Here is a 22983-nt window from a genome sequence, read left to right on the forward strand (position 1 = left end):
GGCTTTTGCATGTCCACATCATCCTTTAAGAAGATGAAAAACTTCTTGCTTTCACTCACTGATGAAATACTGCTCCCTTGTCCTATCCTCATGGACAGATAAATAGTGACCTGATGGTGATTTTACCACTGCAAACTTCTTTGTGACCATTGCAATTCCTGTCCACAGATAATTGCTCAAGGTGTCCTTTTTATAGCTGGGATTTCTTGTACCTTTGCTCTTACTGTTTAAAATGCAGGGATATTGTCTGAAATTAATATGTATGCCTTAACCAGGGAGCAACACTGCATATTGGCATAGTGTTTAGATATGGGTAAGACTGGTCCTCACTATTGACAGCAGTTATTAAATCAAGTAGCAAAAGAGGTGAAAAAGGTGCCTTCTGAAAGAACACTTGGTAGCTTAGCTGTACGTGTTAACCTGAACAAGTTGGAAAATATGCAGAGACTACAGAGATAAATGACAAGGTCATATGAAGTAGTACTCATGTTGAATGCTATATTTAATGTGGATGAGTTCTCCTGTTGTACTATTTTCTATTTCCATCACCACAAAGCTCAGAAGCCACTTGGGAATTTGAGGCTAGATGTATTAGGTGCTGGCTACCTTCAGAGACAGTCATATTAGCCCACATCAAGCTTTCTTACTCTGAAAGAGTAAGAAAAAAAAGTAAAGCTGTACCATAATGGAATCACTTAGATCCTTTGTTGAAAAGAGAAAAGAGACAGATAAGCCCAGGGAGCAAGTTTTTCCATTTTACTTTCATCTCTTTCTTAGGAAAAGATGAGACACTGACAGAGTAAATCTCCTCTTTTTTTTCCCATTAACTATTGCTGGAGATTAGTCTGTCATTGATTGCTTAAAGATAGGGCAACCAAATTTATGCTTACTTGTGGATCTTAAAAACAGTTACAATGAAGTGGAGAATTCTTCCTCTGTACTGAAAATGTGACATGACAAAGAAAGTTGGCTGAAGGCACAAGCTTCATTCATGCAGCTTGTAGGTAGGTCTTCTACCACTGTCAGTGGTGACTCACTTAAAGGTGAAATGCAGCTGATGAAATATTTTTGATCACAAGGAAAATTTTGGTAGAAGATGAAAATTTCAGGGCCAGTGATCTGTCCTGACTTGGGGATCCTGGTTCCATTTTGTATCCATGGGCCTGTGATAGATGCACACCTAGACTGAAGCATACCAAGCCATCTGCTTGTCCCCAGTTCAGAAACTCAGACACTTCTTACATTTGCTTCGTCTGCATGACAAACTTCACATTTTCAATCATACAGCTTAAAGAGATGTTTTATTATATTTATGGGAAGTAAATACACTTCTAATATGTTCATACTAAGACGCTTTGGTTATATCTTTCTGCCCCTTTTTAGTAAATAGTTTAATCTCCTGTGATAGTTTTAAGCCCTGAATTTGACAGTGCAGCTTATCCTGGATAATAACTTAGTATCCACCACATCTTATGCCATCTGTATAATATCAAATACATTTTTTTATACCAGCATTAATAAACCTTAGTTACAAAAATCCAAGATATTAACTATATCAGTGCCAAGTTCACACTCCAGGATCTGACAATACAGCTCTGCCATGATCGCCCCAGTGTTTTTTGGCTTCAGAGTTGATATGTAACTATAGCCATGAAACAGAGCTACAGTAATCAAGTTTAATGACCAATGTAAAGTAAAATGCTAAATATTGTAGTTGCTGACATTTTCATAATAAAAAAACTTGGGTTAAGTCTGCACAACCAACATTCACATAAAATTCCAGACCTCTGTGACAGATGGCTTAGAAAAGGAAGCCATGTGACTGGGCTGCAGTAGTTTTATAGTGCAAAACCCATAAATAGTGCAGATTCTCTGTCACTGACAAAATACCAGCTACTCAGAAGGCAACAATGGCAACAAAAGGGACCAAAAGCATTCAAGGTTCCCTGCTTGATTAAACTGTACACAGGAGAATACTGGGAAACTTATAGCCCCTGGGAAACAGCTACCATTAACCTAAACAAGAGCTTTGAGTTATAAGGAGAATGTTTTACTAACATAGATAGATATCAGCACTTTCCTGAAATTCGTGCAGAAGCTGTGTTGTCCAACGCACCTAATTCTGATCAGGAAAGGCTGGGTTGTGTGTTTGTGAAGTAGAGTACAGATGGGGTTTAAGTGAGCTCACAGATGCACACAGCAATTAAATATAGTCATGGAAAAATATCCCCTTTTGCCCATCACAGGATGGATCACACGTTTACAGCATGGATTTTTATTCAGAACAGTATAAAATAGCTATCACTTTGCTACATTCACAGCAAACTCCAAATGGCAGAGAGATGATGCTCAGAACTACAGCTCCAGTTTTCATTCCTATTCTCATCCCACCCTCCTCTCAATATGTCTGCTTTGCTTGTTTTACCACATTTGTTTTTACATTACTTTTAAAATGGAACTAAAAAGACAAAAATGGCAAAAATGCTAAAGAATGCTGGCATACTGACAGAAAATGGCACTTACTATGCTTATCTCAGGCTTGTAAAGGTTGTGTTCTCCTCAGTGAAGGCAAGATCTGTCAACTCTAGTCTAGACAGGAACTGTCCCATATTTATCCATTTTTAATTACATATTTAATAGTACCTACAGAAAACTATGTATATTTTCTGTCTTTCCCTTAAAATTTAAGTAAAATAAAGATGCAAATGTATCTTATTATTTCCTAAAATAATAGTTTGTCAGCTGAGTGAATCTTCGGTATCTGATTTTGATCTTATTTACATTTACACTGATGTAAACCAGGAAAAAATCTACTGAAGCAATGAAAAAAAAAAATCAATAAGGGTGAAAGGAGACCTACAGTAATTAAATTCAGGTTACTTCTTGTCTATTTCCACGTCACTGACAGTGTAATCATTCCCAGAGGAGGTGGAAAAAGGAGTTCAGAATGAAAAATGAGAGAAAAAAGACAAAAGTATATTTTCTACATTCCATAATGTATGCAGAGAAAAAGATAAAGTACAGTTAGTATTCTGTGAAGAATATCCATCTAAAATGAAGACTAGCACAAATTAGATGAAGAAATGGTCTCTATCTTCTTCAAGTGCTTTATAATTTAAAGTCAGGCTTTTTCACTTCACTTCATTTTATGGCATAATTATTACGAAGTATTATCTAGTACATTATTTAATCTTGTCTTGGAACTCAAGCATATCAGCCAAGATAATAAAAGGGAGGAGGGTTTGTTTGTTTGCTTTTCATAAATTATTGCTGCATTATTTCATATGTTTTTGGTTCATTTGGTAGCTCAAAACTAATACTCTGCAATTTGTCTCAAGTAATGATTACAAGTTAAGCTTTATCTCATAGACGAATCAGAAAGAGTGAATTATTGTGTCTGTATGAACTATTTCTATTTCAAACCTGTGACCTAAGGGAGATTGTGTCATTATATATAAGAGTTTTATGTACTCTTTGGTTGACATCAGTCATAGTTCTTAATACTAAGTAAGTCCCAAGAAACAACATTATCAAAGATTTTGTCTTCCAACTAGCAGTTCAGTCTGGTCTAGAAAGCTCAAAAGGGCTTTTCAGTTCTAGCATTAGAAATAACTCTGGAACTAATATCTTTCTTGCCATGTGTGTGAATGCTATTCTTAGTTTGACTCCATCTGAAAGACTACCTTTTTTTCTATTCACAATTAATAAGAATAAATGCATGCATAGCTCAGACGTAAATTTAAACAATTGAGTTACCCTGTAGAAAGCTGAAAGACAGAGGCAAAACAGGAAAACTTGTAGCTGCCCAGTGATATTTGAGAAACAAATGAAGTCACAGTTTCAGCCCAGAGCAATTCACAAATTAAATAAAGGCAGCCAAGCACTTACTCAAGGAGCAACATGCACAGCAGTATAACAGGATGGAACCTAGTGATATTCTTGGCTGATTTTCACTCTGTATTTAGGTTTTAAGGTATTTGGAATAAAAGAATGCCTGACAAATGTGTTAAGTGACAACACTGACTACATTGTTGAAATAATTGATGTAGTTATCACCATCAACATCCAAGAATATAGAGATGACATAATTTTGTTCAAAAACAGAATTTGAACTTTAAATATTTTTAGCAAGTGTCATTTTTTTGTTTTCTTTCAAGACATAGCATGCATATGCCATTTTGTCTAAGCAGGTGGGAAAAACACCAAAACATTAAACAAAATGTTTGGCAAGCAGTAGTGATGGGGATACAGTTAAATTGCATTGCTTGCAACTACCTATGTGAGATGTGAATGTGGTGAGAGCTGTAAATAGTGGATGGATGCTAAGATAATGTAGAGTCTTGCGCTGTGCTGAAAACTGCAGGCTAATTGTTCAAGGGGAGTCCTTCTGTTTACTTCAATAGGAGTTGAAAGTAGTGACATGAGCTGGAAATCAAATGGAGACGAGTGTACTGGTTTGGTGTACAGACCACATGAGAATTGGCTGGTCAATATAAGCAGGGGAACAGCTTACTGGTGAACCTGTGCACCTGTGAAATGGAATGGCTTAGATACTGTAAAGTTAATGTGGTATTACTTATTTTAAACATAATAAATAAATAATAACATAATAACATAAATGGTATAATCAAGAGTCTGATTATCTTAGTAAGTAGCACACAGCTAATAGAGACTTACGGGGACAGTTTAGGATCAATTTTAACGTCCATTTTAGAATAAAGGTATTCTTTAAATTGTTTAATTTATAAATTAAGAATTTTTATATAGGAATATATGTCAGATAACTTTCTTATGTTGGTTTGTTGATTCTCTTTTTAAAATTCTTTTTACCAACAGCAGTGCTAATATTAATGTGTAATCAGATTTCTCTACCATTGCTACACTTTTTTTTTTTCCCCCCCCCTTTGGATTCTCCCTTTTGAACTGATATGTGGAAAATATGAGATCATTTCCTGAAAATCCATTGAATTAATAACAATTGAAACTTTGCAGTGAAAAAAAGTCTCTTTTTCATTTAAGTATTATATATGCATATTTGCAGAAAAGTAGTGAGCATTCAAGTTAAAATGTCCAGCTCTTACTAAAAAGAAATGGCAAGCCCTTGGAGGTCAATAAATAAAATCGGGGACAATGCACCTTGAGAGAAAACAAGAAAATGACAATTGCTTAAAATGATTGAAGTTCTTTTAAAATGTAGAAACACGGTATTTTACAGATCTGACTATTATAGATATACTTGGAAAAGATTTCCTACCATATCCTCCGTGGTCCCATTGGCCCTTTTTCTACCACTCTGACTCTCAAGTGTTGTGGCTTGCATTGGTGGGAGGCTTCATGGTGCTCATGTAATAGAAAAGACCTTTAGAAGTCAGGGGCTTTGATCCACTAAATTAAGAATGATGTTAATCAGGTTTTCTTTGGCAAGGAACAAAAGGAATGTGGCAAGATCAGGGCTCAGAGATCTTTCACTGAGCTCTAAACACAGCCACCCTTCACAAGTGTTTTCAGACCTGGTGAATGTGTGTACTATCACTAACATGAAAAATAAATCATTAAATTTGTAATCATCAGCTCATGGTGAATTATTTGAGTTCCAAACACTGAAAAGGTCCTCATGAGATGTTTTTGATTATCTAAAAATATATGACACTCTATCATTAAAAAAATCTACCTTGGTGACCAATACTAGCCATAAATGAATTCAAGAATACTGACAAATAGATGGTGGTATCTTTAGATATATATATATATATATATATCTCTAATATATATCTTTAGATATAGCCTCATACTTGTTTCATATTTTGACATAAAAAAATATATATCTACACTGAAGAGAGTTTTTTACAGACTTATTTCTGCTTTAGTTCTTAAAGTAATAAATAGCCAAATCCAAATAAAAACAGTTTTGTTTGGTTTTGGCCACCAAGTCTGTTTGGGGCTCACTTGCCTGTGTTTTAGCCAGAAGCTAATTCTGATTCTTCTGTCAGATGTTTTGTATCAGTACGCCCTCCAGAAAGTCTGGCAAAAGTAGATGCAGGCAGATAGCAAGGTATGCAGGTGATTTTCTTTTAAGTTGGATTCCTAGCTGTGAAAAAGGTGTAAGCTATGTGCCCCAAGTGTTCTTCTGTATTGTTATTATTATATTCATTCCTATTCAAACCTTCCTCATCATTTGGCAACTGTGAAGCAGGTATGGAGGAGAAAATCTTTGGTTTATGTCTGGTCCCTTTACTGCTCTTCTCTGGCAAGAAAGTTGTATTGCTGAGGTCAGCCAAAGGCTGCGGCAGCAATGTAATCCAGCCATTGGCATCAGTTTTCAATTTTCATGCTAGAAGTCTCTACAGAAGATCAGTGGAAGGACCTCTCTGCAGCAGCTGTCAGGTTTCATGAGAAAGGTTTCATGTGCAATATTTGGGATAGGTAATATCTAAATTATGGAGAATGCATATAAATACACTAAAATGTATACCCTGTGGCACCTCCCAGTGCTGGTTTCAAGATTCAAGACCGCACAGATGGAAACAAAAGTTAGAAAAGTAAGAGATACTACTATGCAAGGGAGAATGGATTGTATCGCCTGACAAGGTGCCATGTTTGTAGTAAAACAAGTGGCTCCCCTCAAAGGATAACAGGTAGTCTCTTAGTAGTAGTAGACAGAGGCCAAACAAAATTTGTAAACCAACAGCTGCAGAAGCCACCTCTAGCCACCCTGAGGCTTGCAGTGTAACAATCACTGGTCATTTGGAATACATATCAAGACTTTGAGTCCCATAACAGAAACACGCTTGATAATTTGTGTCTTGATAAATACACCTCTTTTCACCCCCCAGTGATTTCTTCTCAAGTTCTTGTAAGGGCAAATCCTCGTCTACACAGAGCCTTCGAAAGTTTTGTTGGTTCGTAAGGGAGCACATGGAACTTTAATGCAAATAACAAACAACAGTGCTCCCACACGCACACCCATCAGAAGAAAATCTTGTCTGTTTTTATCAGCATTATAATACCATGTAATGGCACAGAAAATAAGGCTCATAGCTCACACAGTACCATTTGTAAATCATAAAGATCTGTGAGGAAATGCAGAGCAAAACCAAAACATGAAAGCCACACAAACATCTACGAGATTAGGCAGCATTCCATTACGACAGACTTGCCCAAATTATCTATCTCCAAATACTGTGGGTCTGATTCTCCTCTCTCACCAGCAGAAACAAGCATTTTATCCAAGTCAGTTGTTATTTATCTCTCTACACCATTTCAAACTATCATATGCGCTCAGAATACAGCAGACTCAATAGATGTAGTCCTGTTTAATAGCAAGCAAAATATCACCTTGATTAATACTGTTTTTTAAACGCACAGCTTCCAAAATGATTGTTTATGGCAGGTTTCAGAGAGAGGAAAATTCCTTCTTTAATCATATCTAACTCATTATCCAACACGAATTGTTGCTGGATTTTGCATATCCATCTTTATTATTCCTATAAAATTCCCTCCTTGTATGTAGTGCTCAATTATGAAAAGAGTAACAACATAACTCCTGCTATTTATTTTTATAAATAAATGGCCACTACATTACTGATTTTTTTCTTTCTCTTCAAAAGAGCATGCAAACAGAAGCCTTCTTTTTGGGGATTTAATGCAGTCACTAACATGAAAGACAGTTTATTCGCACAGTTCAGTAGCTAGCACACCCTCCAGGTTCTTGGACTACCCTACCTTGGCAGACAGACTCTGTGGTTTGTTGGAGAGGATCTCTGCTGCTTCCCTGCAGCGGGTGGAAAGGTTCAGGATAGCAGCAGCTGCTGCTATGTGGGTGTCTTCACTACATTGACCGTAGCTATAAGAGTTGGCATGGCAAGGGCTCTGTGTGTGGGCGCTAGCACTAGGCAGTCGATTAGAAAATTTCACTGGATTTGAAAAATGCTTTGCTGTTGAAGAGAGATTTGATTAGCAATTTTAAATATGCAATTTCTTTCCATAAAATAGTCTTGTTTCTCAGACTACAATTTCATATAATAAAATATTCAGAGAATACATTTAAAACAATGAATTTCTTACTGACTCTAAAGGTTTACTGTAAAAGTGGCTTCAGAAATATGAATACTTAGTTTTTTACCAGAAAAATAACTATACACATCCATATACGCATCTTTCAACAAAGCATCTGAGACATTTACTCAGAATTTTCTCATTCCTTAGTCAGGCGTGGAACACAATGATGTCTAAGAAAAAACTGAACAAGGATTAATACATAATCAAATTTGATCTGATGACACTGGTAAGGAAATGAACTTGCAAATATATCCTTCTGAAGGCTTCCCCTTGGAGCTCTACTGTGCAAGAAGACACAACTGACTTGTCCAGTCTTAGCTAAAACAACACTGCTTACTCTACTTCAATGAATAACTGTTATTTATATATTTATATATATTTATTGTAGCTTTGTTTGTATGAGTAAAGAGAACAAGATCAGGCTCTTGAATAAACTGTTTTTCTGGAAACTTTCTGTAATTTGAGTCTACCCTTTAGAGAATTCCAAAAAAAAAAAAAAAAAAAAACAACCCCAAAATAACCCCAAACTGAAATATCCCCTTCCCTACAACAAAATAACAAGGAAAAAAAAAAAAAAAAAAGAAAGAAAGAAAAAAGAAAACACACAAAAAGAACAAACAATGAGTATTCAGAATAAAAGTGGTCTTAGCTGATATCTTCATGCTGGCTGTCATTTGGAATAAGATTCAGTAGACACAAAGAGGTCACTTAAGAACAAAGAGTCAGCAGGTGAACAGAAAAGCACTTTCATGGACAAAAGTGGCATTTATCATTTTTTGTTTTCTCTTCCATCACCAATACTTAATCCGAAACAGGTAGAAAGAACTGTACTCTCTTTTCTGTATTTTGGAGTTTGAGAAGTCACTAACTGTGGCTGGGAAAAGACAGCATCATGATCTCAGTTCTTAATAAACAATCGTCATCTCTGTAGCTCTTACAGTGTCCCACAAAGTATGCAAAATCCAGCTTCTCTGCCTACACCCAGATACACGAGAACATTGCTGCATGTAACAAACAGCTTGCTGCATAAAGATTTCAGCCCCAAGGCTGTGGACGTAGAGCTTTGGCTGACTGTATTTCAATGATAAGACCTACACGAGATGTTCAAGACATCTTTCCTCGATCTCGGGATGCTGTAGAAGAAATAGTTGCTTATGTGCACTGACTGTAGTTGAATGCCATGTTTGGTTTGTCTAAATACTGAGGGCATCTCAATAAAGCAAAACATAAGAGCTTCATGATTCAGCTCTCCTTTTCTCCAGTACAAATGAAACTACCCCTCTGTGAAACTACAGAACAAGAGGGTCTTTTAGCACTTACTATTGCTAATTTCATATTATTTTTAACAAGTAAAAAGGTGCTTTATCTATTAGCCACCATAACAGGCAAAAAAAAAAAAAAAAAAAAAAACAAAAAACGAGGCTCTGATGGATACACATTTTGTCAGCAAATCAAGTTTATAAAAGCAGAATCCACAGACTACTAATGATGTGGTTCTGGCTAGCTTCATATTTACATAGGACGTTGAACCAGACTGTAAATCACAGCTTCTTACTGCCAACTTTTATGCATCTGCTCAGCTAAAACACTCACCTGCTCTTTTACTTTCACCTTTCATTAAAATAATAGCTGTACACTGCAATCTTTGTAAGAACAGGCCATAAACTTCAGTCCTGATATACATTATACAGAAATTGCATATGTATGGATTTGATTTGTATAAAAACATTTCAATCATTTTTTCCTTGAGATGAGCCTGTGAAATAGACATGCATCTGTGCAAAGAGACAGCTAATAGGGTGTATTCAATTTTACAAACAAAATTGGAAAACCTGCCACCCAAAAAATTGGCAATGCACATATTTGCTTACATCTGAACAAGCCTATTTTCCATTCCATATAAATATCTGCTTTCCATTTGTCATTTTAAATGAGGTATTTATATATATACACACACATATGCAAAAATGCATGTGTCTACATATACATTATATATGTATGTACATATGCTCAGATACTTGAACAAATAAGCATATTTTATAAATATATAAAAATATTTATAATATATTCTTAGAAGTATTATGTCGTATATATGCATTTTAAAAAATTCTGCTTTTATGCTCACCTTGCTACAAATGTTCTCCTTCCTTTCTTTAAGTTAGATGAATTTTCCTTTTTTTGTTTTCTTTTACTACTCTTTTTGTCACACACAATCGGTACTTTAGATCTATTTTCTTCTGCACCCATATATGGTACAATTAAAGTGTTTTTTTTCTCATTTTCCTTGTGGAAACTGAATTGTGTGTTTCTTGAAACTAAGAAGTATTTTATAATGGCCAATTATACAGCACAATCTTGCTGAAGTTTCCCATGCAGGTTGTGAAAATGGGTCTGCAATAAGCAATCACTGTTCACACTGCAGCATCTCATTTCTACAGAGTGTTACTTCAGCAAATCTGCAAGTGATGTAAGCACTTGATAAGATTTTGGATAAGGATTTGATGCATTCGATATGTCTGCACTGTGAATATGGTATAGTACAGAAATATAAGAAATCAAAATGAATTAAATTCAGTCCTGAAAGTAATGCAGCTGAAGCGCATGGTCTAGGAGGAGGAGTATGTGTATGGATGTATGGATGCAGGTAAAAAGTATCTCAAGTTTCTTTTAAAACCTAACTTGAAATTTTATTATGCCATATGCAATTCATAGCATTCTGTGTTGACATTCTGTGGGACTTCTCATGGTAGCATACCATCACAAGAATACAAAAATTTAGCCAAGGAGGAAGCCAACAGATAAGATAAAAATCATTCATTTTTTTAACTCTCCTTCTGACAATTGCTTTTCAAAGACACATCAAAAAAGTAAACCTTATAGTGATCACATTCAGCAATCTAGCAGTCTACATTTAGCAAACAGTGAATATATTTAGCATTTTGGCCATAAGTAGCTTAAGATGTTTCCTATAAAGACTTTTTGAATTCTATAAATTTGAAAGCAGGGGGGGGAAGAAAAAAAAAAAGCCCATTTCCCAAAATATAGTAGAATTTCAAACTTACATTCAAGGAACTGTGGTGTTTTTCGCCCTTGCACTGCAGGTGCTATTGTGCGTTTGCCAAAGACTTGTGCATCAAAGCTGGCATAATCAAAGGGTACTTTCCCAAACTTCTCCTTTTCTTTTGTGAGGGTGGTTCTGGAGGAAGTGACTGGTTGTGAAGTTCTGTAATTGTACTGAGCTACTTCAAGCTGCTTAGTCAAATTTGTGCTGCAGAGAAAAGGATGAAAAGCATGAGAAAGACAAGAATAGCAAAGCAAGAATATCTTTAAATAATATTTTACTGAAAAGTAGCAGACAGTTGCAACCCAGTATCAGAAAGTGCAAGTTTTCACATGTAACATCTACTGGTAGATACGTACAAGAAAGAAATCCAATTCTGGTGGCTGACCAAGAAGTCAAAGAGTACTTTGTCTTCATATAAGTTCAAAGCTGTATGTGCAAAAATACCTAGTATTCTATAGCAATGCTGCAGGCAATTTACAAAGAGGATACCAATTTACTTCTGTACCACTGGTACCACTGTATTTCCCTTTTTTTTTTTTTTTAATGTAAAATTTTTCTGGATTTTCGTAAGTCACAAATGACTTGTATTCTTAAGGATCACTATTCTCACTTTACTGTGAATGATTATGGTATAAATTTAATACGAATGATCCAAAATAATTGCTTCTGCTATTTGGGAAGAATTATTTATAGTGTGTTATTCCATGTTATTCCATTTAGTTACCGTTCAGTAAGTACTTGTCTTTAATAATTTCCTAAGGACTTTTCATATGTAGAGTTAAGGCACGTGCAGTTGGCAGACACATGGACATAATATTCTATAATGGCTCTGAAGGAACCATTAGAGCTGATCATGTCAATAATCCACAAATTAAAGTGTCCCCAAATAGACCTGAATATAATAGGTTGTAACGGTCGTGGTGCCAATGATGTGCAAATTATGCATGTCTGTAGGGTCCATATAACTCTGAACAAAATACAATCACAATAAAAAATGTTTTCTCTTTTTGATGCCATTGTACAAAAAATAAATTAAACTAATTAAATCAATGAACTTAAAGAAACTCATAACATGAATTAATCAACAGTGGGGAAACTGAAAGAGCAGAGTTCTCAATCCTTTCACATAAGTGGATCAACAATACAACTTCTTGGGGTCACTGAAAGATACCTCTGAAAAGAATCACAACAAAGTAGCCCCATGCTGCTAGAAGTGCAGAAAGCTCAAAAAAATCTTTAAAAATGTTTCAGTGGACAAAGCGTTGTAACAAAGGAACAGTTCCAGAAAATCATTTCCAACATTTCAGCAAAGATAGCAGATTTTGTTTACAGAAGGAAGACATTTGAGAATGGTCCATTAAGATACTTGTGTTGAAGTAAGGTTTAGTAGAAGAAAATGAATTGCTTTTTGAAACATATGTCCGTTGTCTTTAGCGTCAGCCACACTCACAATGACCAGCAGAATGCCACTTGATACAGTCAAGTTACTTACCTTCACAGAGCTTCATTTTGCAAAACTGAAATACCTCTCTAGCAAATGGGTGAAGGACCTGAGGACTGATAGAGTTTGTACGGAATACTTTGAGCAGACTAGACCATGGTAGGCTCCTACCTGTGAGTTTGATCATGGCACTGCCCTGCTTTTGGAGACTCGAGCTGGTTTTTTTCCTGGGACATTGCCAACTTTTCAGCTGCAGCAATTGGACAACCAGAAAGGCTGTTTAAAAACAAGGTGAAGGAAAGAAACAAAAAGAAAGAAATCTTAAAATGAAATTTTAAGTAATAGAAATGTGCTGTGGAAACCAATGGCTTCAAACTTCTCTGGGACCCTATGGCAATAGGAGCTGCCCTTTAAAGTCAGATTCATTTGTTTTTCATCCCTTAGTGCAAAACTGTGAAATCTGCATATTAGAGAAGATAAAAATGGAAACTGAATCATGTAGGAATTTTCCAGCATTGAGCTTTAATGTTCTGTGGCTGGCAAGTCACAGCAAGATTTTTATTTTTTTTATTCTTATTTTTTAACTGAGCTATTTCTTGGGTATAAACCTCCTAAAGATTAGAAAGTTAGAAAGTGGATTTGTAGAAAAATATAGCTGTATGTATGGCTTTTACCAAAGTGAACATTTTACTATTTCTGGCTGGACTTTTTTTTGTTCGTTTGTTTATTTTTGTTTTTTTTTGTTTGTTTATTCTTTTATTTTTCTTTCTTTCTCTATTTGCTTTAATTAAACAATGCTTTCTTACCCTATTCATGTTTCAGTTATGATACACGTGATGTGCTGCTAAGAAAACCAAGGATTTAAAACAGCTAAACACTGAAAAAAATATTTAATGATTCCTTATATATTATATTAGACAATCTAATGATCACTCTAATTAAGACTTCATGCTATCTTTTTACATCAGAGATAGTGACATAGTATGTTAATCCTTGAGTTTGGTGCCCTTTCACCATAGCCAATTAACCAAAATCAATCATGCAAAAAAAAAAAAATCCCACAAAAATTCAGTTCAGCCAAGATTTTTTTGACTTTTTTTGCGACAAGTTTTATCATTAGATGGACAATATATTCTTCCAGAGGAATGGCGCTCCATAAGAACTACAGTGGCATATTTTGGCTTACTGCCTGCCAGGAGACATCAGTGCTCATAGGAGCCATGCTGACAACAGTGGCTTCAGCTCTCTGCCTCACCTGCAGCCCAGCTGTGATTCCCCAGCTGCCTGTCTGGAAGGCTTTCCTTAGTTTTACTTTCTCCCTGCAGGCAGAAAGTTAAACAGAGAAGGATGTTCCAAGCAGGAAGATGACATTCCTGAAACTAATTAATGGAGTTTGCTTTTACAGAGATTCTAAAGTTTTGCCTGTAAAATTTCATGTTTTGCTGAAGCAGAACATAGTTAATTCCTGCCAAGGACTACTGTATATATAGTACAAAACAAAAAGGCTTTTTTTTTTTCCCTAGGGGATTTCTAGCTGTAGCATTTATAATATATTTGTTCATTCCAACTTTTTTTTTATATGATGGTGTTTCATCATTATTACTATAGTGATACCACATTTTGAAAACTCATCTGTGAGAAAGACTAGTGAAATCAAATATCTACAGTGCTGTGCCATTTTTATATAATCAAATTAAAAACAATTGTTATAAATAATACAGACTAATCTTGCTGTTCATAGGCATTTTGCAGTAGAGTAAATAGCACCCAATTCCAAGGCATGACCACCAGTTTATTCATTAGTACATGTCAGATTTTAAGCAGGCAGAACATTTGCCTGCTGAACTACCTTCTGTGTGTGTTGCGATTGCTGTTGACGTGTCCTCTTCCAGTGCATCCTGGAGTGGGGCACTTTAAAACATTTTCATGCATGGCAAGAACTAAGGAAGAAAAACAATTGGTAACATACATAACTGAATAATATAGATGTTAAAGAACAAGAATATTTCTTTTTTAGACTCAGAAGATTCTCAATTCTGTCATATTGTGACCTAAAAGAAGAGAAGCAGCAATGAAGCCAGACCAGTATCTCCAAGACAGACCATTTGACTGCTACTTAGTTGTAGTGTGTCTATCAACACACAGAACGTTTTTTTCCTAGGGACTTCAGAAGGACAAAGGTGGAATTTAGCAGGGATGTTAAGTCATGAAGCCTATAGCTCTCTGGTTCACACCACTAACACAGTAAATGAAACAGTGAGGCTATAGAGAACTCCTAAGAACAACAGTTGGCTTACTTGCAGCTACAATCCCTCTCTGGCTCAGGAAGACACCTTCCACCATGTAAAATGATCTGTTCTGAGTATGTCCTTTTGAATCCTGATATCTTCTGATTATCTGCTCTGTTCTGAATCTACTTTTGATCAACTGGTCAACCCCAAGCAGCAATTTACACTCTCAACAGGGATTACAACCATGCACATTTCTTATGTGCTGTGATATCTACCATCTTTACTAAGAGCAAGACATAAGTCTGTGTCAAACAGGAGACATCTTTATATATCTTTTCTCATACCTTCATTATCCCTTTAGGAGTACAGTGCATTCAGTCAAATGATTTGTTCTATCAGGTATTCTTTTAATTTACTGTCTTGCATGCTGCTGCAGAAAGCAATCTTACTATCTAGGATGTTTAAACAAATTTTCACATTATATTTTGTGTTATTATGCAACACTTCATTGCATCTCATTGCAGGATTACATACATACACACATACCAGTTTAACAAGATCAGTAAAATCAGAAATAAAGAGGGAAATTCAGGCTAGACTAGCCACACAAAGATTAGCGTGATACAGTCTTAGGAGAGGGACTTGCTGTGGACCACTACTGGGATGCATGGATGGAAGTAATCTCATTGAGATCAGTGGAAGGAAGGGTGCTGGAAACATCTCTGGAAAGTCATGCCCTGGACTCTAAGTTTCAGTGTGAAAACAGCAGCCATGGTGGTTGGTTAGGAAATCAAATCAAGTTAAAGCTCTGAAGTGGACAGGTAATCTCTGTGCTGTATGCCTTTTGGAAAGGCATGGACAAGCAAGATTCTCAAGATCCATTGGCTACTGTATGCAAGTAGGAATGACCAAGAGCTGGATAGCAGCTCCCAGACCTTTTCTGCAATCTCACACAGAAAAAGTGGGTTTCCTTTCCAGCAAGAACACATGCTACTGACAGTAGTAGTAGTCCAGATCCAGTTACTCTGGACTTCAGGGCGATGATACTCACTTTCTAGTGGCACTCTAACTTTGTGAGGACAGCCTGAGAGACTGCGGTGGTGGGGGTACAGCCCAGTCACATGCCCTGTGCCGTCACATCCTGGGATGGGACATTTGGTTTCTCTCTTTTCAGGCCTGGGTGAGTCTGCAAAAAAAGTCAGATAAGGATTTTGATTGGTTTTTGACTATCTGCACTCAGCTGAGTGCAGGATGATAAAATCTCTTTTGTACTTCAGACACGGTTCCTACACAAAGTTTTATCACAGGTTTAAGTAATTCCAGCATCTCTTTATGTTATTACACACTGTATCCTTAAAGCAGAGGCTCCTCACTCCTGGTAAGCCATTTATTTGGTAAACTATATAGCTTTAGGATTGCAGTGTCATTTGTTCCATTCAGAGCTTCAAATAGGACAGAAGCCACAATCCAGTAAGCCAGAGAACTGGCAGCATCAGCCAACTGCAAGATCTATAAAGGAATAAATAAATCAAAAAACAAAAACAAAAAGCACCAAACAGAAACAATCTTTTACTCTGCTAATGTCAGACTGCAGGAAGCTGGGACAACCAAATAAAAGATGAGGTGTAAAACAAACAAACAAAAACAGAAAAGCATTTCAATCAGAAGCCATTCCTTAAATATCGCAGATCTCTAGGCTGTAGGTTCTTTGTTAGGAAACTGAATATGTGCCACTTTACATTTGAGAGGCAAGGCAAGCAGCTCCCTCTGGTACACATGGCAGTGCTGCTTTGTGGAATAGCCCACAATGACAGTGAAAGCATGGAGCAGCTGATACCCTTTCAAAGAGGAGGTCTCAGCTCAGCCCCAGAGCTACCACTCTGCAATAGCCACAGTGCAATCCCAATTTTTGTTTCAAGCACCTAGAACTGTGCAAGAAGCTCTGGTCAAAAAGCCTTTATTTGATTTCCAATGCAGGATCAGAAGTCTGGGCGAGAAAGGAATGTATTCTGGTCCAGAAAATCTCTTGTGAGAAATCTGCAGGAAGTGGCCGCATAAATTGCTGAGGATGGTTTTAGCTCAATCTGTGATTGGCTGCCAACAGCATTCAGCGCTGGGGGAGAAAACAGCTGCAGCCAGCACAGGGAGCAGCCTTCTTCAAGCTGATTTTGTTGGACCGTGAGGTAGGATGTGCTCAGCGGCAGGATTGCGAGACAGCTGAGGGTTAAACTTCCTGGCAAGACTTTAGGTAAAAGACAAAAAATTAAAAACTGGGGAGAAAAGTAAATCGAATAAGCATCAACAGGAGACCATATGCTTTTTAGAATAACTGCAAATGGAAAAAACTGCAGTAGTGGACAGAGAATAAAGAAAGACCCTAAAATATGATTTAATTTTTTCCTTCAGTAATTGGAAAGCTTTATCATTAAAAAGATGGAAAAATGTAAATGTAAGACATGTTCTTCTGATGTGGCATCCAAGAAAGAAAATTAAGAGCTGATGTATTTGATGGTGGATTTTCATCACTAGAAATAAAAACCAGTTATTTATGTGAAAAAAAAAAAAAAAAAAAGAAAAAAAATCTGTGCCTGATGATATACTGACTAAAATCATACAGTGTTTATACAGCCTGAAGACGGTCTTATTTGTTCCTGTATGAACATAGCCCCTAAGTCCACGTGAAAACTACTAGTAATGACAATATGAGGTAAATCAGAAAGTGCAAAATTTCACCATGCTTACCAGCACTCCTCCTTTCTTTATGTTGCGAGAAACTCACATTGACTCCAATGTGAACCCAAGTGAACAAACTTGGTCTCGGGATAAAAAAAATGTATCTGCAGAATTTCTACATTTATCATAGTCATCTGAACAAATAAAGGTTAATGTAGTTTTGCAAGGAGGTAGACCAACACCTAGCACATACAGCTTAGGACATGTTAATGGGAAGACAGAATGAGATGCATGACATGTATTTCCAGCCTGAAAATAATACAGAATACAGCATAGTTGCAAATAGTGAAAAAATATGTTATCTTATTACACTGAATGTTTTAGTTAACTAAATAACTATAGTATCTGCAAATGCCACAACATCATCTACATGGACTCTAAAGTGCCACTCTGAAGAGTTACCCTAAAGTAACTCCAGAAACACAAAATCCATTTGTTTAACAAAAGCAGAAAATGCAGCTATGCTAGAGTGGCTTCACCATATTTGGAAGCCAAAAAGGAAAGATCAAAGGACAGACTAATGTAGAGTTACTTACTACAGCAGAAAATGTGCTTATAAAATGACATCTTTCAATGTTCTGTGATTACCATTAGTCAAGGATTTTCATGCCAGCCAACCCAGTATACAAATCAAACCTGAATCTTTCAAATCTCCAATTCTAGAAGCCTGATTAGATATAGAATATGGAACAATGGTTCTGCAGTTTTGTGGGATGTCACACAGCACCAGAAACAATAAAGATTTTGGAACTTACTGGTAATTCCACTGATGGTGAATGAGGCAGAAGAGCACACTTGTGCTTTCCTGGCTCAAAAATGCTGGCTATAGTAAAATGTAATGTAGATACGTGAAGTAGGCAGAGCTCAGAAAGCGCGTGGCTTAGGAATTAGGTGATATGTTTGGAAGAAGCCAATTTTTCACTCTAACCTATCCTTAAGCACTGTTTTAATGCCTTCTTTTTGGCTGCTCAAATTCAGGAGGTATGTATTTACGCTCTTTGGAGGAGGAGGCAGAGGAGGAGGAGAAGGAGGAGAAGGAGTGTCAGTGCCAGCTACACAGCCCTTTTAGTAGCCATTACTGAACATTTCACATAGCAGTTTGGCAGGAAGCCAAGTACCCAGTGTTTAACCTGGTCAGATGTAAGGCACTAGAGTGAAGGTACATAATTAGCAAAATTACCAGGTAAATTCCAGATTCTTTACTGCTTCTATAAAACCTCACTCAGAGTTCTCTATCAGTCACAGGATAAATACTTAAGCCAGCAAGAACAGCCAAGAATACTTCCTTACGTTTGTTGCTAAATAGCTGTCTCCCACCAACGTCAATAACTTTGGTTTGTCTTCTCTCCCCTGCTAGATGCTCCAGGAGAAACCTATCCAGTTCCTTGTAGGTGCTGTGAAACACATGCCCTTGCTCTGCCTGCAGAGCTATTGCTTCTTCTAGCAAACTCAAGTTCCCTTTTGCTTTGTCCAGTTCAACTGACATTTCTGTGGTTTCTGACAGGCACTCGTTGTCATCTTCTTCACTTTCAGGGAACACATTCTGCATTCTCTTCTCAAAAGAATCTGGGTGAGACTCCTGGGGTGCTCTTAGCTCTGCTTCTGAATCACAAAGTGTTTCACAAGGCTCAAATTCTACCTCCTCCTTCTTAATTTCAGGGACTTCCAAGATGCTAGGTTGATTACACTCTGCAATATATTTCTGAGTTACATGGGGCTTTTCACTAGTTTCTTCTGAAAAATTTGAGGAGCTGTCCCACTCGTTTTCCATCATTTCAGAGTTGCTTTCGTTTTCCTCAGATGAACAATATTTTGGGTCAGAAATAACAGTCTTTTCCTTTCTTTCAGCTGAGTCAATCATGTAACATTCATCAGTGTCATCACTTTCTGTTTTTAAGGATTGAATGCTACTGTCATTTAAATTTTCTGCCACTGCTTGACTGGGTGCATCTTTTGCAATTTTTCCACTGTTCATCAAAGATTTGGCCATGGCATCTTGGTAACTGGTGTAGTTATCTTTTCTTTGACTGGAATTTTCTTGCCCACCTGAATGAGGGGTTTCCTCACATGGTTTTGCAATCTTTTCCTCTGCATAAGAAAATGGCAAGAGAAAAACATGTAAGAAAAGCTTTTTATATCATTTAGAAGAGATATGAAGATATTAAAAACTTTCATTACTTTACTCAAAAGTACCCTTAAATTATTTAATTCACCAGTGCTGTATTTGAAATGACTACTTGTAGCACCAGGACAAGCCCTTCTAAAATTGTACCTGCCTTATATTATTGCTTCATTATTGCTGTTTTTTACTGTTGGTAAAGAAATATACTGTCTTACAACATACATCTTCACATATATTTGCACAAGTATAATGCACTACAGATATGCACATAAATACTATATAAGCAGAATCTATATCATATACACAGAAACATATACAAACACACACATTTAAAAATTCTTCTAAAATCCATTTTCATTTTCCTTTCATCTAAGATTCCTAAATATTTTCTCAAAATAGACCCCAATTACTTTTTGAGCACCATGAAAGACCTTGAAGGAAAAAAACATCCGCACTTCACTAAGGGCAAGCTCCTGGTCACCATTACAATTGCCACATTAAGTGATAGATCAGGTCATGCAGGCAAACAGAAATGGTTGTTATGTACAGACTCATAAAGGGCTTGTTAAAGACACCACTGAAGTGGATCCTGTCTTTATAAACATCTTTCTTCAGAAGAAAAGCAGCAGGCAGATGGTAACAGAGGCTGCATGTAGGAGAGGTGGACGGTGTGGAAGACAATATGCCTTTTGTATCTCATTTAATTTTTTTATAAACATTTCCTCTGACAAGGACACTCAAAAATACATCTCCATCATCTTCTTTTCTGGTAATTATCTCTCTAAAATCAACACTGGTTTGCCAGGATCAAGTAAATATTGCCATAGTAACTAAAAGCATTTTTGGATGAAGGGAAGAATTTAGTCACAACACTAGCCCCTTCAATAATGCTGATTATAGGGTACATTCTTTTGTTGGGATCTATTCAACATAAACTGAAAAATTTAACATTTTACTTCCTAGAAAGGAAGATGAATAAACAAGCACAGACTATTTCCCAAGACGTGTCTGCTCTCTCCTGAATCAGAAGAACTCCAGGTTTAAATAATAAATTAGGTATAGTCTAAAATGCAAATGAAGTTTCTCTCCATAACACAGTGAGCTATTAAGAGAAAGTGTAAAGGGTTATGATAATTTTAAAGTATTATGAACTACAGAAAACAAATAAAAAGCATTTTCAGTGAATATGTCCAATTCATTGAACTATTCTCTCAATCCACTTAACTACCCACATGTGTACAATAATGATTTATAGACATTATACCTAATTATGCATATTTGGGCTGTGTTAGAGTGCCTAACAAAAGCTCTAGAAAGCAACAATTACCTCTGTTGCTTAGCTACATAGTTTAAAATATTCCTATTAAGTGCAGATTATTGTGGAGGGGAAAAGGGGGACAAAAATGCACATGTGCACCACAATGCATTTCACTTTACTGCTGCCAAACTGTTAGCATTTTGGGTCATTTCCAGTTTACATAATTGTTTGGTTCAACTGTTTGTTATATGTTAAAAGAAAATATTGATTAATTCTTATTATTCTTCAGAAAATTGGGCTCATGCAGGGAGAGGTGGCCTTGTGCACTGTGTGTGTGAAGTTGTGTTTTAAAAAAATGTCTGTAATCCTTAGCGTAACTTTTTAGCAGCTGTTCCGGTACCCCACACATTGCAGTATTCTGAATAAAGAAGTCTGTTGTCTTCACATCTCAGCAAGTAAGAATGATCATTTGGCTCTGTTACAAACTTTAGGCAAATGCATTTTATTATTTGCTCTTCTGCTGTTTGGAAAATGAAACATTAACATCAAAATGTCATTTATAGAAGTAAGAAGTTAGTTCTACCCACTATTCAGAAATAAAAATAAAAATAAGAAGGTTTGATAATAGCAGTAGATATTTTCAATTATTATTGTTCTAGATTAAAGATGTAAAGCAATACAAGGCATCACAACTTCGGTGATGGCTTCTTAAACCATCATGATTGATACTGAAATGAGGAATTTTACAAATGCAATGTTAAAAAATGTGTTTAACTGGTTTTAATGATTCAGATATCTCAGCTTTGCTTTTCACTCTATAGACTGGATTTCATTTTAAAATAATCAGAACTCAGCTTAGTTTGCAGTGGCCTCAGTGCATGAACTGAAGCATTAACAGGTGAAGCAACAAGAGTGAAAAGTTCACAATAAAATCAGCAATATTACTCTAAGAAATTAAAAGTAAATATCCAATCAGTCTTATGTTCCAGCTGAAGTTTTTTCATAGACACTTTAACTAATAAGGTTAATTCAAAAGATATAGATTGCATTATCAATGCCAAAAACAATTGCAAGAAGTGTAATATGAATCAAGTTACCCTTTTTGAAATCAGTTTGTTTCTCATAACTGAATGACTGGGTGCAAATAAGGTTCTACTAATTTATGTCAATGGTCTGGCTCAACACTTGCCCTTTTTTTGAAAAAAAAAAAAAAAAAAAAAAAGTTAAATAAGTTATGTTCATCTGAATATGGCACATTCTACCTATTTAATCATCAAAATATTTTCCCTTCAGTGAGTTCAGAAACAAGACAGAGTTCTGCACTGATTTAAGCAGAACAGGGATTTGATTAATCTGACAGTTGTCTTCTGTTTGTATGTATATGTAGCTGTCATACGTAGAATATGTGGAAGAGTTATTTACTTCTTTGAAAATCCTATTTAGAGTGAATAAAGATCTAAATTCTTAATCTCATTTCTCTGCTTCCTTCCAAAATATTTTAGAAGTTTGTGCAGGAAACCTTGTAATGGGAGAGGAAAGTAAATTACCTTTAAACATCTATAGTAACAAACAACCAAGCAGGATACAAGTTCATTCTGTATTCTGTTTTCATAGTAGCTGTGATTACTAATTTCCCAGTGCCAGATCCCTTTCTTTTTATCTTGATGTTTGCCATCTAATGATGACTCTTCCCTTTAAAACAATGCAGCATATACTCCACTGATTTCTCACTTCCCTGATTATCAACTTGTGCAGTATTATTTAAACAGATATGCAACAGTCAATTTAGATTGATGTTAATTGTTCATCTTGAATATATATATATATAAATATATTAGAAAGAAACAAAAAAACCTATAGCTATATATTTCTGTATCCCCACGCTCTTCTATATTTTGCAGCAGACACATTGTAGAAGTTTCAATAAATTGTCAGACGTGTCTGACTTAGAAGAGTTTAAATAACAAGTATAAAAGTGCTGACTCTAATAATTGTGTTAATCAGAACACACGTAGCCGTCACACGCATGAAATTGCTTTGCTAAATGCTAAAGTCAACAACATTTTGCCAAGCATT

General features: G+C 36.1%; 1 protein-coding gene across 1 annotated transcript in view; it reads right to left on the reverse strand.

Moving 5' to 3' along the window:
* ST18 (ST18 C2H2C-type zinc finger transcription factor) overlaps positions 1–22983 on the reverse strand; it is a 49405-nt gene that overhangs the window by 25889 nt on the left and 533 nt on the right. The window contains exons 2-7 of the mRNA XM_052704383.1: positions 18818–19615; positions 15846–15980; positions 14413–14503; positions 12735–12839; positions 11121–11326; positions 7723–7934 (exon numbers count right to left, since the gene is read on the reverse strand). Coding sequence (XP_052560343.1) covers positions 7723–7934; positions 11121–11326; positions 12735–12839; positions 14413–14503; positions 15846–15980; positions 18818–19615 — 1547 coding nt within the window. The remainder of the gene's footprint in view (positions 1–7722; positions 7935–11120; positions 11327–12734; positions 12840–14412; positions 14504–15845; positions 15981–18817; positions 19616–22983) is intronic.

Source organism: Tympanuchus pallidicinctus, unplaced genomic scaffold, assembly GCF_026119805.1.
Source record: "Tympanuchus pallidicinctus isolate F22 unplaced genomic scaffold, pur_lepc_1.0 scaffold5, whole genome shotgun sequence".
Lineage (NCBI taxonomy): Eukaryota > Metazoa > Chordata > Aves > Galliformes > Phasianidae > Tympanuchus > Tympanuchus pallidicinctus.